The sequence below is a fragment of the Colias philodice genome, chromosome 9 (genome assembly GCF_061535455.1).
Source record: "Colias philodice isolate Cphi_HAF_F1 chromosome 9, ilColPhil1 Martin Lab GWU primary, whole genome shotgun sequence".
Taxonomy (NCBI): domain Eukaryota; kingdom Metazoa; phylum Arthropoda; class Insecta; order Lepidoptera; family Pieridae; genus Colias; species Colias philodice.
In genome coordinates, this window is record NC_143094.1 from 3,916,790 (window position 1) to 3,934,545 (window position 17,756).

Below are 17,756 nucleotides of genomic sequence, written 5' to 3' on the forward strand. Positions count from 1 at the left end.
CAAGAAGCAAGAAGTCTCATGGTCAACAGTCGTCGCTCAGTGTACCTACTACTATTGTATATAGTAATAAGAAGCTATTGTACGTCGTTATTAAGAAGAAATTGTACGTCGTTATTATCAAGAAATTGTACATCGTTATTAAGAAGAAATACAGTCCACTGAATTAAGAAAAGGCGGGTTTTATTACATCCCCAATTGGCCCCCCATAAATATGATATCTTTATCGACAAAAAATCAATTATTTCCCCTTGGAACATTCATTACATAATCAAATATTATTATTATTTCAAGCGCCATCTACATAAACTTCTAAGAATGACGACTGGTTCACAGTGAGGTAAACCCGGAGAAGATTATTAACAAGAATATCATTAATCAATATGCACGCCATCTATAGGATGTAAGCCGCAATATGATATTACCATACGCGTCATATACATACACGTTGAAAAAAAGTTTACTCAAGTTTCAGGAATATTTTATCTAATATATATTATAAAGGCGAAAGTTTGTAAGGATGTATGGATGTATGGATGTTTGTTACTCTTTCACGTAAAAACTACTGAACCCATTACAATGAAATTTAGCACACATATAGATGGTAACTTGGATTAACACATAGGATAGTTTTTATCCCGGAAATCCCACGGGAACGGGAACTATGCGGGTTTTCCTTTGCAAACGCGGGCGAAGCCGCAGGCGGAAATCTAGTTTTTAATATATGACGTACTAGAGGTCCGCCCCGGCTTCGCCCGTGGTACATATTTCGCAATAAAAGGTAGCCTATGTCCTTTCTCGTGTATCAAAATATCTCCATACCAAATTTCATGCAAATTGGTTCAGTAGTTTAGGCGTGATTGAGAAACAGACAGACAGACAGAGTTACTTTCGCATTTATAATATTAGTATGGATTTTAAAGCGCCACAATAAATATTATCTTTTTTATAAAGTAGACAATGAAAAAGTAGTTAAGAAATGACTATCCTTTATAATTTGGGTAGAATTATATTTTTTATGATTAATAAAATACGATAATTAGTTTATAATTAATTCAATTTCACCTATTGACATAACTATGGAAGCAAATAATATTATAAACCTTAATAATTGTTGTGGTACCTATTTGACTATTAGCATAACTCTTTGTAACATAATTGTTAACGCTATTTAAGCATTGATAAATTCAATTTCGAAAAATCCCCAGTGATATACACGTAAAGTCATAGCACAGTATTACAATCTGTGATTACAATGTAATACTGTGGTCATAGTATATTGGTTTCTACATTTGTGTAGATTATAATACCTACATAATTACCCACAATGAACCCAAATATAAAAAGATATAATCAACAAACAAATAATGATACGGTACACAAGGCATCAAAAATAATTATGCTCGACCGACATAATTATTTTTAACAAGACTAGATACTCAAATATTTAAAATATATGTCTAGCTCAGAAATAAGACTAATGATCGAATGTCCTAAAATCAATCATATCTGCCAATATACATACATACAAAATGCACTACGAATTGATATAAAAACAAAAATTACATACACTTCTTCTTCTATTTAAATGTCTTCAACAAGTATGGTGGTGCTAATTTATTTGCTTTATTTAGTCATATTAACGTTTGCATATTCTAAAGAGTCTGTATTTCTATTAAAAAATAAACAGTCTCTCGATTATCAAAGTGATCCCATATCAGAATGTGTTGCTAAAATAGTCGATAGTAACTTTGAATGTGGCACTCAGTTGACTTATGTTTGTGATAGAAATACTTGCTCATTCTTAGCGAATATTTACAGAAATTGCTACCCTTCCTTAACCAGAGATTTTAAAACTAAATTTTGGTTGCTCAAAACTGATGTCTATATCATCATCATAGAACAAGCACGTGAAGTATTATTCAACTTCACATCGATAAAAAAAGATTCCTTTTGGGATGCTGGAGCAAAATTTATTTTAGTTGTCTTTAAATGCGATGATCGTGAACTACACCACATATTTTTACTACTAAGCAAACTATATATTTACAACGTCGTTGTTGTCTCAGTGTTCCATAATAATGACACCAGGATCCAATTATTTACTTATAATCCCTTCTATAAAGATGTTTGTGGAAAGAATTTCTCTAACATAATTGATTTAGAAGACTGCAATGACATCGAGAATAAAAAGTTATACTTTAATAAAGTTCCGAATCACTTCACAAAATGTTCCCTTGAAGTAGCAGCAATAGAAGAAATACCACAAGTCATATTACCAAAAGATGAATTGTTTCACGTCGAAGGAAAATACATAGGAGGTTTAGAAGAATTTATGCTGAAAATTATAGCAAACATAGAACATATCGACTTGAAATTCCAGTATTATGCTAATAATGTTGACGGTGGATTTGTTTTACCTAACCTTACAAGTACAGGTCTACTAAGCCTTTTGGAACAAGGTAAAATAGATGTCTTAATTGGAGGCTACTTTCTAATGAAAAGTCGCTCAGATTTATACGATTATATCTGGGGATACAGCTATGCAAAAGTTTTAGTGATTACTCCGGTTCCTAGAGACATGATATGGGTACAGGTCATTTGTCGGGGATTCAGTATAATCACCTGGATATTAGCTTTTTCTACGTACCTCATTATGTTTGGTCTCATCAATAAAATATTTTATAAATACATTAATAGTAGAACAGGTTTTAGTTTAGCCATTACGTTGGGTGACTACTTTTTCGGGCATGCTGATATGATGTTGATTAAAATAAAACAATTGAGGTGTATTCTAATAGTTTGGATATTGTTTACGTTTTATATGAATAATTTTTACTTTACTGCATTGTCCAGTCTAACAACGTCGGATTATAAAGAAATAGTTAATTTTGTTCCTCGCAACTTGCAAACCATACCCTATGAGCCGTGTATCATTGATGAAAGCAAAAACTTTTTCTCGTACTTCTTCAATTTAAAATTACCAGAAAAATCAAAACCTGAGTGTAAAAACCTTGAACTGGCTCTTGATAGTGTTGCAAGAAGGCAAATGTATACACTAGAGATGGATTACACTTTTTTAATGAATGCATATAAATACTTTGACAATGATAGCCACTCAACTCTTAATCACTATACATTCGCAGATGTAATAGTAAATTTTTACCTAAACAGGGGATTTCCTATGAAGAAAAAATTCATAAAGCACAACAGTCACATTTTTGAATCAGGATTAATTCAATATCACATGAAAGTGTTATGTCTTACTAAAAACTGCAATTATGTACTTGATAAAATTAGATCACGACGATTTCATGCATTGACATTGTATAGATTCAAACATACCTTTTACATACTTTTGCTTGGTTATTTTATTGCGATTATAGCTTTTATAATCGAAATCAACAAAACGAAGACTACTTAATTAGTTTTCTCGACTTATTATTGAAATAAACTATCAATATAGCGATATTAGAAGAAAAAAATGTGTAGATAAGTTTTTAGCGCTTCGGAAGTGGCACGTGGCTAATTAATTATTATTATATTGTCACTTTGTCGCACACTAGTTGAATTATGCCATCTCACTTTGAGGTCTTACCATTTGTGCGTTAGAGTGCCGTTTTTTTGATCGAATTTTATGTTAGAACAAATGTAATATCATTAATAATATTATGCGTATGTGAAAGTGAGTAAGCGTTCTAGTAACAGACAAACGGCAAGTTGCAAACGGCAGAGGCTACTTTGGCCGTCGCCACATGTCGACGTTAGTCGTCGACGTGTGCGACAGTCAATATGTCAACGGCTGCCGTCGACGAGTGGCGACGCTTGCAGCTTGCTTACTATTGTATATTTTATTGTTTGAGAGAAAGTTTCATGCAATTTTCCTATCCTATGTCCTTTCTCAGGCCTCTGAAGGGATTTACGTGATCCTCTTCGATGGCCAAGTGAATATTGTCTCGAATATTTATTGTCTACAGGACTATTTTAGTAATTAAACATTTCAATTGCAGCAGTCTTTTATAATGCAAATAAAGTACGAATATTTAAGTGTCTCAAATTTTCAACTTTTGTATGGAAGCCAGCACTGCATCTGCTTGAAAGAAAAAAATTATAAAACCAATTAAACAAAAACCTTTGTTACATTTATTAGAAGAAATACGTTTTAATAAATCAAGCTTGTCTGAATTTTATTTTTTTATTTATTATCTACAATTTACATTATACAAAATTTGGCGAAATATCATTTCACCCACACGCAAAACAAAGCAAGAATAAATAATTAAATAATAACTTTCTAATCCTAACTTTAACTTAATTTATAAATGCGAAAGTAACTCTATCTGTTTGTCTGTCTGTCAGTCTGTCTATCTTTACTTCACGCCTCAACCAATGAACCGATTTGGATGGTATTTGGTATAGAGCTACAGAAAGCTTGAGATCTGAGAAAGGATATATTAACAGAACATAGGTTTAATTTTTTTTTACTATGCGGGCGAAACTGCTGACGGAAAGATATTTATCTATAGAATGGTGCAGATTGGGATTAGGTGGATAACCAACCGATCTAATTAATTAAATAGTTGGAAAACGGAGGCTAAATGAATTTTTCGTTCGTAGAGCACTCTACTCTTGACTGGCTCCTTGGTACAGTGGTTGACGCGAGAGCGTTAAACCGAGGGGTCCTGGGTTCAATTCCCGGTGGAGACGAAGAAAAAAAAAGTCTCGGTCTGGCAGGACACAGTAGGCTGATCACCTACTTGTCCCTAAAGAAAATCGATCAGTTAAACAAAATTATGTATAATGTATCTGCCCCTTACCCCACTAGAGGACATGGGACTTCACTTAGAACACTCTATGACCGAAAACGAACTACGATTAAGGTGTGGTATACTATACAGTATACAGTATAGAGAAATGACGTAACTACGTAAGTAACTAACATACAACTTAACAAGTTAGTATTGTAATGAGCACAACTCTATGTAATAAATAAGATTAAATCTCCGGCGAAATACATGTTAAGTCAAATATTACTCTATTAATCTATACTGAGGTAGTTTATTTTTCATATTTACCAACAAAGAACACAATATAAAAAGATATAATCAACAAACAAATAATTATATGCAAGGCATCAAAAATAATTATGATCGACCGGTGCAATTATTTTTAACAAGTATGTATTATCATTGGGTCAGGAAAAAGACAAATGATCCAATGTCCCAAAATCATTTATATCTGCCAATAAACACCTACATACACACTCCGAATTGGTATAAAAACAAATAATTACATACATTTCTTTGTGTATTGATCTTTTCTTCAACAAGTATGGTTGCGTTAACTTACATTTTTTTGCTTGATTTAGTCATCTTAGCGTTTGCATGTTCTAATGAGTCTGTATTTCTATTCAAAAATAATCTTTCTCTCGATTATCAAAGTGATCCCATATCAGAATGTGTTGCTAAAATAGTCGATAGTAACTTTGAATGTGGCACTCAGTTGACTTATGTCTGTGATAGAAATATCTGCACATATCTAGCGAATAACAACAGAAATTGCTACCCTTCTTTAACCAGAAATTCTGAAACTAAATTTTGGTTGCTCAAAACTGACGTCTATATCATCATTATAGAACACGCACGAGAATTAGTATTCCATTTAACATCGATGAAAAAAGATTCCTTTTGGGATGCTGGAGCAAAATTTATTTTAGTCGTATTTAAATGCGATGATCCTGAACTTCACCACATATTTTTACTACTAAGCAAACTATATATTTACAACGTCGTTGTTGTCTCAGTGTTCCATAATAATGACTCAAGGATCCAATTATTTACTTATAACCCCTTCTATAAAGATGTTTGTGGAAAGAATTTCTCTAACATAATTGATTTAGAAGAATGCAACGATATCGAAAATAAGAAGTTATTCTTTAATAAAGTTCCAAATTACTTAACTAAATGTTCGTTTGAGGTGGCAGCAATGCAAGAAATACCGCACATTATAAAACCAAACAACAAAATGTTTCATGTCGAGGGAAAATATCTGGAAGGTTTAGAAGAATATATGCTGAAAATTATGGCCAAAATTGAACGTATCGATTTGAAATTTCATTACTACACAAATATTTCCAGTGGTTTCGTATTACCTAATCTTACAAGTACAGGTCTACTTAGACTGTTGGAACAAGGCAAAACAGATATCGTAATTGGAGGCTACTTTTTAATGGAAAATCGCGCAGATTTGTACGACTACATCTGGGGATACAGCTATGCAAAAGTTTTAGTGATTACTCCGGTTCCTAGAGACGTGATATGGATTAAAATAATTTTTCGTGGATTCAGTATAATCATCTGGATATTAGCTTTTTCTACGTACCTCATTGTGTTTGGTCTCATTAATTGTATTATTTATAAGTACAATATAAAGACAAGAACAGGATTTATTTTAGCAATTAAATTAGGTGACTACTTTTTCGGGCATGCTAATAAAATATTGGTTAAAATAAAACAATTGAGGTATATTCTAATAGTTTGGATACTGTTCACATTCTATATCAATAATTTTTACTCTACTGCATTGTTCAGTCTAATAACATCGGATTATAAGGAAACAGTTACTTTTGATCCACGGAACTTGCATACCATACCTTATGAGCCGTGTATCATTGATGAGAGTAAAAACTTTTTTTTATACGTGTTCAATATAAAATTACCAGAGAAAACAAAACCTGAGTGTGAAGACCTTGGACTGGCTCTTGATAGTGTTGCAAGAAGTCAACAAATGTATACACTTGAGATGGATTACAGTTTTTTACTGAGAGCATACAAATACTTTGACCACGATGGCCGCTCATTGCTAAACCACTATACATTTACAAATGTAATATTAAATTTTTACGTGAACAGGGGATTTCCATTGAAGAAGAAATTAATAAAGCACACCAGTCACATTTTTGAATCAGGATTAATTCAATATCAAATGAAAATGTTATGTCTACGAAAAAACTGCAATTATGTACTTGATAAAATTAGATCACGGAGATTTCATGCACTGACCTTATGTAGATTCAAACATACGTTTTTCATACTTTTTCTCGGCTATATTATTGCGATTATAACTTTTATTGTAGAAGTAAGTAATACAAACACTACTTAATGACTATATTATATTAATTAAATTACATTATTTGCAATTAATTTCTACATTCCTACATATAGTGTTCCTAAGTCACATATTATGTAAGTAAGATGTATATTCTCAGTTGAAAAAAAAGTTAGAGAACCATTACAATGGTTTATATTACAATATGGAAATTTACTAAGTACATAGTTTTCAAAACATAGGTACTTAAATCAAATTTAGAATTGCTGTTTGTTAAAACTAACACATTTGTGACAAACATGTTTGGACACAAACTTTTGACTGCATGAGTTTACAGAGGTGAAACTTTATATAATATTTCAAATTGTAGTAAAAACTACATCACTCGCGTATATTTGATTATTTAGGAATATATCTTTGAAATAAAAACTGCTTGCTTTCTACTGTTTATTTGTTTTGTCTGGCGCCTGTTACACACAAAGTATTTACCGTGCTCTACTAATTACATAAAGTATGATATTTATTGAACGTGAACTTTACTGATGAATGTAATCCAAAAGTAATCCAATCTCTGAATATACATTCAAATGACGTGGTTTTCCTCTCTTTTGATTGGTAATTTGGAGTTTGTAAAAGCATTTTATCCCTAAAGAATTTCTAATAAAATATTAATAATTTATAATTTTACGGGATATATTTTTACCAGATTTTAGTCGATTCAATTCTCGATTGATAAGCGAATAACATCTTTGCAATGCAGTTCTCTTTCTTTTAAAAAGTAGTGCAAGTGTAATTTTATATCTACAGAGTTAAGACTTATTTCCTTCCAGGCTACAAGAGCCTGTATACCGTGTAAAACTCAAAACTCAAATATATTATATATAAATGTAATGTGTAATGTGATATATATGTATCTTTATAAATTATGTCGTACTTTATTAGTTCTTGACCATTCGTCAGTGAGAACACATATATGGGGTGCTGATTATGACGATGATAATGAAATCGATTGAATAAAAAACCTTCAAAATGTTTGAACTATTGGAATATAGTTATATATTTTGTTTAATTTCGTTATGATATTGCCCTGAGTATTGATACGCTTACATAATTATCCATAGATTATATTTACTCTACGAGAAATAAAAATCAAAAACAAATAATGAAATTGTTAGGTACAGTTTAATCACCGTCATTCCAGTATTTGAGATGTTCTATCGCATTCACAATACTTCAGTGTAATTCAAGCATTGTTATCAAAAATTACAAAATAACCCCGTGTGCTTGATCTAAATCAATTAACAAAACTATGGCGAAGTTACCAGACGTTGCCCTAATTTTTCCTCTATTTTTCTTGGCCACAAAAGAAGTTGGAGGCAATCCAAACTATTCACAATCTCTACTGCCTGGAGGTGATGATTTCATACAATATCTTCAAGCACAATGTGTTCGAAAATTATTGAACAACTTTCCTTGTGGAAAACACGTGAATTATGTATTTCCAGAGTACGATATGATTAAACTCGATGATGTTGATAATAATTGCTATAGTTTCACAGCAAGAACGTACCAAACTAATGACTGGCTAATAGAACCTGATGTTTATGTGATATATTATAGAATTGTCGAAAACGGTTCTAAAGCATGGCACATTAGGCACGATCGTATGTGGAATCCAAGGGCCTCTTTCATTGTTGTAATAACTGAAGAAATCAATGAAAATGAACAGGGAAAACTATTTGATAAATTCTTAAATTATAACATTTTTGACGTTGTGGTGATCGCAAGCATGAATAGAACCCAAACATTTTTGACATATTTTCCTTTTGGCAATGGCAATTGTGGTAAGAAGTATGATGAAATAATAAATCTTAAAACATGCTCTAATTCTCCTGTGTTTGAATTAAATAAAGATGAGTTAGATTTCACAGGATGCTCTATAAATGCCTTATCCAATTCCTTTAAATCAAGGAATCGACCAGATATAACTAGAAAGTATTTTCACAGATTAGAACAGAAAGTTTTAAATATATCCGCCAAATTGATTGGCGTAAAGATTAATTATTTTATTTATAGCGATACTTCTAAAGGAGTCGTCCTCCCAAACTTCACATCGACGGGCAACCTGCATTACTTACAGAAAAGAAAGGTTGATATTATATTCGGCTTTAACTTGCTTACAAAGAATAATCTTATAGCTTATGAATATATTGATGGTTTCAAATATTCAACAATGAAAATCGTTGTTCCACTCACCGAGCAAAATATTGAGAGTATTATTTATAGACCTTTCAGTACGATGACGTGGGTTTTAATCTTTGTGTGCTTTATCTTTATTAATATAGTCACCAAGATTTATCATTGCTTATTTAATAATCTTAAAACTAACGAAATAATCTATCCCATTAAACTATTGGATTATTTATTTGCACATGGAAATCATAATTTATTCAAAATAAAACGCTTCAGGGTCATTTTGATTGTTTGGATTTGGTACAGTTTCTTCATTTATAGCTTTTATAACTGTGCATTCTTTAGTTTGCTGACTACGACTATTCATAAAGAGAAAAGGATTACATTGAACAACTTCCGTGAACTGGAGTACAAGTCTTGCATATCCGATAATACAAGAGAATTTTACAATTCCACTTACAATATCGTACTTCCCGGAGAACAAACTCCACAGTGTCGTCATATAGACTCTGTCATTGAAACAGTCACCAACAGCAATGACTTCTACACCGTGGTGACTAAAATGAGGTATTATCTCAATTGCAAATTTGATACCCACGATCAATCGATTAGGATCAAGCACGCTTGGGATTTTTCGAGCAATCTGATTTATGTATTTTACATAAATCGAGGTTTCATACTTAAAGAAGCATTTAGAAAATACATTGTTCGTATTTTTGAGTCTGGTTTGCTTCACGAATTTAATGAAAATTTTAATAGGGAAACAAAATGTGTCATCAGTCATCGTAACAGTCATAATGTTGGTCCAAAACAAAAACGATACGAGGTTCTGAATTTAAATAATTTAAGAATTACATTTTTTGTACTCGCTACTGGGTATTTATTGTCGTTTATATGTTTTTTAATAGAAGTATTAGTGCACTATTTCTATCGCTTGCCTAAATATTAATAAAAGACAACGCCGAAAACATTCTCACTATGATCGTTATATTGGAACGAAGTTCAATATCGCGCGTTGCGATGGTACTTCGTTCCAATTTGCGCGCATGTTCTCTGTCTATCTCTGTTTTCTCCCTCTCTCATAGAAGTTCGTTCCATTCGTGTGTCCCTTAACACCTTTAAATTACGTAATATTATTCACAAATAACTGTTTTAAGCAAATGTCTTTCAACTAAATTCAATATGATTTTGTACATTTTGGGCACAAATAAACAATGTCGGTAATACTTTACCGTAGGTAATTAGATTTAAATAAAAGTGTATATTTTCGCAATGTTTAAGTGCACCTACTCTTAGTCTTTGATGAGTTGTATATATAAACATTAAACATATTAATATGAATCATCTGCTGTGGAAGTTTTATTTTTGAAATCACTATTCAGGCCGTCCCTAAAGTCGACGTCAAGTCAAGGTATCAAAAATTCTTTGCATGTTAATCAAATTATAGGTAATTCTCTTTTTTGATTAATTTACAAAGCTTTGCCCTTTTAAAAACTGGGTTCTTTTTCACAAAAAAACAATTTACCATGTCTTCATTCATATTATATAACTTAGAAAATCTCAGGCTACTTCTAAATTCTTACTAAACAAGGCAAATTTTTATGATACTTGCCGGATATGCATAGGTTATTTTTTTTTTATTAAATAGAGTTTACACTTTCAAACTCAAACACATATTTATTTAATAAGCCTTCTTCTAGAAACACTTTCCAACCGTCAAAACAGTCTTACCATTTACCATCGGATCGGAAAGCAGTTTCTTTTATACAATCTTATACCGCAGAGCATGCAGCATCTACTGTTATCATAAATTCGTAAATTCTCTGTCTGTCTGTCTCTTTATGCTTAAACTACCTACTGAACCGATTTAATTGAAATGCTACAAAGATAACTTGGGACGTGAGAAAGGAAGTAGTATATTTTTATACAACAACCAGCAAAGGATCGAACGGTGCTCTTGATGTAAGGTGATCACCGTCGCCAATAAGCAACATTACGATTGTTTTCCCGCCCTTTGTAGTTTTGTAGTTTATATGGAGGCTCTTTTTATTGAAGATATACATATCGTATACAGATGAAAACACTGGCAAGCTATTCCACAATGTTATTCTGGGCAAAGAATGCCGCGAAACGAGCCCTGTTGTTGAATGCCACTCATCCAAGTGGTGCGGATGGTATTTAGGCTTAAGCCGAGTAGTAGAGATTTTGGAATTTGGTAGCCGGTATTAAGCCAAATAGTTTCTCGAAACACTGCCTATACGCACAGACATATGTTCATGGTTCGAGTGGCTTGACGTTACAGGCGGTCAAAAGGAAGTCTATTGCGATGCTCCAACCCAAAGGTATATAAAGCCTTTATCCCGGCATTCCCACGAGAACGGCGACTATGTGGATCTGGCTATGAACACGCGGGCGAAGCTGCGAGTGCACAGCTAATTGTTTATAAAAATAGATTGTTTGTCTTAAATTTTACAAAAAAAATCGGCACGAACATTTCACTCACAAAAGTGATTTTGATTGAGAACAATCATTAAATTTATTGTTTCAATACGAGTATCCAAATGCTTTAGCCTTTTGAGGGGTTTATTGATTTGTTTGTTATTTTCATTCTTAAAAAAACACAAAAGATAACAACAAAATTATTAGGTTCATTTTAATAACCGTTATTGTAGTTTTTGAGACGTGATATCGCATGTTATAATATGCAGTGCCTCAGTGTAATCCAAGCTTTGATGTGAAATTCTACAGAACTTAGCCCAGAATGCTTTAATTAAAATACATATCAAGTAACGAAACCATGGTAAAGTTCCTAAATCTTGCACTCATTTTTCCCCTACTTTTCATTGGCCCGAAAGAAGTTGCAGGTGGCGATCCAAATTTTTCTCGGCTACTTATAGCTCCTAACGACGATTTCATACATTATCCACAACAACAGTGTGTTAAAAAACTATTGAAAAATTTCCCTTGTGGCTCACATGTAAGTTATATAATGCCCGAGGATGACATGGTAAAACTCGGTGATATTGATAACAATTGCTTGAGTTTCACAGCAAGATCGTACCAAAGTAATGAGTGGCTAATAGTACCTGATGTTTATGTGATATATTATACAATTGTCCAAAATGGGTCTAAAGCATGGCACATTAGGCACGATCGTATGTGGAATCCAAGGGCCTCTTTCATTGTTGTAGTAATTGAAGAAATCAATGACAATGATCTGGGAAAACTATTTGATAAATTCTTAAAATATAACATTTACGATGTAGTGGTGATCGCAAGCATGAATAAAACTCAAATGTTTTTAACATATTTTCCTTTCGACAAAGGAAATTGTGGCAAGAAGTTCGATGAAATAATCAATCTTAAAACATGCTCCAATTCTGCAGTATTTGAATTAGATAAAAATAAGATTAATTTCACAGGATGCTCTTTAAATGCCTTATCAAGATTATTTAAATCAAAACATCAAAAAGATATAACCAAAAAGTATTTTCTCAGAACAATTTATATTAAATGCTTGCGCCAAATCCATTGGCGTAAAAATTAATTATTTTCTTTCTAATGAAACTTACAATGGATTCGTCCTCTCAAACTTCACATCAATGGGAACGCTGCAGTATTTGCAGAAAAAAAAGGTTGATATTATTTTTGGAGCTAACTTTCTTACAAAGAATAATCTCTTAGCATATGAATATATTCACGGTTTTAAATATTCAACAATAAAGATCGTTATTCCATGTACTAAGCAAAATATTGCAAATATTATTTATAGGCCCTTCGATACGTGGTCGTGGATTTTAATTTTTGTGTGCTTTATCTTTATAAATATAGCCACCAAGATTTACCATTGCTTATTTAATAATCTTAAATCTAACAAAATAATCTGTCCCATTAAACTATTGGATTATTTATTTGCACATGGAGATCATAATTTGTTTAGAATAAAACGCTTCAGGATCATTTTGATTGTTTGGATTTGGTACAGTTTCTTCATTTATAGCTTTTATAACTGCGCTTTCTTTAGTTTGCTAACTACGACTATTCATAAAGAAAAAAGCATTACATTAAACAACTTCCGTGATCTGGAGTACAAGCCTTGCATATCCGATAATATGAGAGGATTTTACAAATCCACTTACGATATCGTACTTCCCGGAGAGCAAACACCACAGTGTCGTACTGAAGACTCTGTCATTGAAACAGTCACCAACAGCAATGAATACTACACCGTCTTGACTGAGGACAGGTATAATCTAAATTTCAGATTTGATACCCTTGACAAATCGGTTAGGATCAAGCACGCTTGGGATTTCTCGAATAATATAATTTATGTCTTTTACATAAACCGAGGTTTCATACTTAAAGAAGCATTCAGAGCATACAGCGTTCGTATTTTTGAGTCTGGTTTGATTCGTAAATTTAATCATAATTTTCTGAAGGAAATAAGATGTGCCTACAACAGTCATCACATACGTCAAAAACAAAAACGATACGAGGTTCTGAATTTGAATGATTTAAGAATTACATTTTTTGTACTCGCTGCTGGGTATCTATTGTCATTTTTATGCTTTTTAATAGAAATATTGATGCATTATTTTAAAGAATAATTAATATTAATAAAACAATGTTTGGCAAAATGTTAATCTTACACCACATCTAATTGTGTGTTAAAATGTATGTATGTACTACTTTCAAAATATAATTACTTGGATATATCATTATCAGCCCAAATATTATGTGCCCACTATGTCAGGAACACTCGGGGCCTTCTATGAAGCTTCAGACCATACAACCACCATGCTATCCAAGTGCAGGTTGGCAGGTCTGACGTTACATGTCATCGAACTTTTGATTCTTGTTGATGTTTTCATTCACCTTTTCGAGAACTGGTGGTGTTATTCACATGCGCAGATAGATTGAAAAATCACATTTCCTGCACACTCAGCTGACTGGCCAATTTTAAGTCCAAGGACCACTGAGCCGCAACTGTTTTTGCTTTTACATTTAGTTTTAAACTAAACTTGTTTTATCGAATACATGCAAATTCCATAGGACGAATTTTTTTCCACCAAGGATTAAAAATTTACTATGCATATAGTTATAGCTAAGGACCTACCGGAAAACGTTCTTAATATCATTGGCAAATTCAGTTATAAAACATTCACAACATTCCTTTCTCTTAAATATAGATAAAAGCAATGACATTCTACGAGGGGCATGCCAAAAAAAACTAGATACTCGAAAACCATAATATTTATTATTTGTTACTTATATCTATCTTTTCAAAGTATTCACCCCGAGCATGTATACACTTTTCCATGCGTTTAAACCACTTGGAAAACACCTCTGACCACTCTTTTCCAGATTTCCTTGCTCTCAAATCTATTTCCTATCAAATTTTCTTTAATTTTGGGAAACAAGTAAAAATCACAAGGTGCCAAGTCAGGAGAGTATGGCGGGTGAGGCAGGATAGACACATTTTTTGAATTAAAAAAATCAAGTGTTCTGGCGGACGTGTGCGCCGAGGCGTTGTCGTGGTGCCAAAGAAGGTGCCGGATTCCTGACTTCGGTCGCTTGTCACACCAAACTGACAATACTGAGGGGGCACAAATTGACACATACCACTCAGAATTAACTGTTTTTTGATCCTCTAGCACTACAGTAGCGATATGACCGGTCTTACAAAAAAACGAGGCAATCATTTGTTTTTGCGTGCTGCGTGCACGACGACATTTCGTTGGTGTTGGTTCATTATCGAAGCACCATACAGTCGATTGTCGTTTTGTTTCGGGATCGTAGTTATACAGCCATGTTTCGTCACCTGTAAGTATATCGTATACGTTTTTCTTCTCGCCTCCGTCGAATTTCTCTATCATAAATCGGCACCAATCTACCCGGCGGTCTTTCTGCTCATCGGTCAGTTTGTGCGGCACCCATCTTGAACAACGCTTACGGAGAGAAAGGTGATCATGAATAATGGTTTGCAACGCTGCTGATCCAATACCCAGTTCTCGCTCAAGCTCTACATATGTAATTCGTCGGTTTTCGCGAATAAATTTTTCAGTTGCTTGAATATTTTCTTTAGTGACTGCGGTTGGCGGCCGACCTGTCCTCGCTTCATCTTCAAAGCTTCCCCGTCCTCTTTTGAATTCAGCAAACCAATTAAAAACTGTTGCTCGTGAACAAGCAGATTCACCAAAAGTAGTAACCAAAAGTTTAAAACATTCTTGCGGCTTTAAACCTTTTTTATAATCATAATAAATCATAGCGCGAAAATCTCGTCGATTGAGTTCCATTGTTGCAAGCAAATTCCCGCCAGATTGTCACAAAAATAAGCCTTTATGAGCAAAAAATATTTGAATTCAAATATGTTCCATATTTAAATTTGACACTAAATAACTAGTGTTTACGATGGTGTATAACTTGCCAGTATCAAATTATTAAGTAAAGAGCATCTAACAACTTTTGGCATGACCCTCGTAAATATACCTAATAAAAATTTGTGAATTTTGGCCGAAATCAAACAATGTGGGTAAGGATTATGGATTTAATTAAAAGTGTACAGTATATGTATTTCCGCGATGAGTTAGTGTATCTACCGATAGATATATTAAGCTTCTTGGTATCTACAATTAGGCTTAAATGTGTTTAAGATATAAAACGTTTTAATATGACTTTTGTTGTTTTATTTATTATTAGATATTATTCAAAAAGCACTATCTTTTAACACTCCCCGTGAGTGTTAAAAGATAGTGCTTTTTGAAATTATACGTTTTGGAAATTTGTATATTTGTCAAAAAACATAGTGAACTTTTTTAAAAGCATGAAAGACCACTCTATACTGGGACTAAGAGATCCCTAACTGCCGTTCAGCACTCTACCAAAAGAATGCAAGTGTAATGTGTGTAAAGATTTTTAACCATATACCAAAACATATAAGAGAACTACCAAAAAATTTAATTCACAAAAAATTAAAAGTGTGGCTTATTAATCACTACACGACATTTACACGATAAATGTTAACCTAGCTTGACAAAAATTGACGTAAGAAATCAATTATAATGTAATAGAATGTAATAATCAAATTGTCATATTGCTATATTATAATTTATAATGTAAAATGAACTAATGTAAATAATATATTGTTTAAATAATAACTTACGTGAATTAGTTTAAATTATAAAATTAAAATATTTGTATGCCAATTGTTGGCGAATTGTGCGGATGTGAAATTTATTATAACTTTGTAACCATAATTGATACAAATAAATCATTTCATTTCATTTCATTATGAAATCACTAGCTTTCCACCCGCGGCTTCGCCCGCACAGTCAAAGAAAAACCCGCATAGTTCCCGTTCCCGTGGGATTTCCGGGATAAAACCTATCCTGTGTCCCGGGGAAAAAAGTAGCCTATGTCCTTTCTCGGGTATCAAAATATCTCTATACCAAATTTCATGCAAATTGGTTCAGTAGTTAAGGCGTGATTGAGTAACAGACAGACAGACAGAGTTACTTTCGCATTTATAATATTAGTATGGATGTATAATGATCCCAAAGGCTGTCCCAAACTGCGAGGTTGAGTAAAGTTATTACGGATATCAGAAAAATAAAAATACATCTAAGTTGCATCTTTATAGGAATTAAAAAATCGAAAACCTACACCTACACCCAGTGACAGTTTTTTTCATTCCTATTACTACAATTTCTAACTTTTATTATTATTAAAGTGAAACTTTTATTACATCGTCTCAAACTTTTTGGTCTGTGTAGCGCATGTCGCGTGTATCGCGGCTGCCGAGTAGGTATACCTACTCGGCAGCCGACCGACACGCGACATGCGCTACACAAAGCAGTGTTCGGAACCGTTCGAACAGTTTCACTTTTACCGTGGTTTCATAAAACCACACAACATTTTTATTAATTTTGTATGTAATCGTCAATGCTGCTTCTCTTCATTGAGTTCAAAATTACAAAGCCCAGATACTATTTGTGAAGTGTCATACTATTTTGAAATTATTACTAAATTGACCAAATTTTGATGTAACTAGTAAAATTGCGCAGTTACACATCTTAAAATTAAATAAAATTTAACAAAACATTTTTTAGAGGAACGCAACAATATCTATAAATCCAAACGAATATTATACATTAGAAAATAACTGTGCGTCTGGCTGCCTCTTCGTGTCGTCTAAACTAGTGAACTGATTTATATGATATTTGGTACAAACACAAAATATATTGAGACCCGAGAAAGGACATAGGATAGGTTTTATCCAGAAATTTCCGAGAAATATGAACTATGCGGCTTTTCTTTTAACTGCGCCGGTGAAGCTTCGGGTGAAAAGCTAGGTGTCATTAAAAAAATACATTAGTAACTTCAAGAATAAAATTAAAATATTGCTCTGCTTCTGAACTAGGTGAACCTGTATCTCAGAAGGCAGTGCCTTCTCTTGCAAA

At 32.9% G+C, this 17,756-nt stretch overlaps 2 protein-coding genes across 2 annotated transcripts; both read left to right on the top strand.

The window, feature by feature from the left end:
• The first annotated feature begins 5,872 nt into the window (after positions 1-5,872).
• Positions 5,873-8,621, top strand: LOC149485738 (uncharacterized). Its single transcript, XM_089698540.1, has 2 exons — positions 5,873-6,882; positions 8,610-8,621. Exons 1-2 carry the CDS (start codon positions 5,983-5,985, stop codon positions 8,619-8,621), a joined length of 912 nt encoding a protein of 303 aa, XP_089554666.1. The 5' UTR covers positions 5,873-5,982.
• Positions 8,622-12,286: 3,665 nt separating this feature from the next.
• Positions 12,287-14,125, top strand: LOC149485739 (uncharacterized). The gene is made up of 3 exons (XM_089698541.1): positions 12,287-12,575; positions 13,129-13,543; positions 14,023-14,125. The coding sequence occupies exons 1-3, from the start codon at positions 12,287-12,289 to the stop codon at positions 14,123-14,125; spliced, it is 807 nt and encodes a 268-aa protein (XP_089554667.1).
• The last annotated feature ends 3,631 nt before the right edge of the window (positions 14,126-17,756 follow it).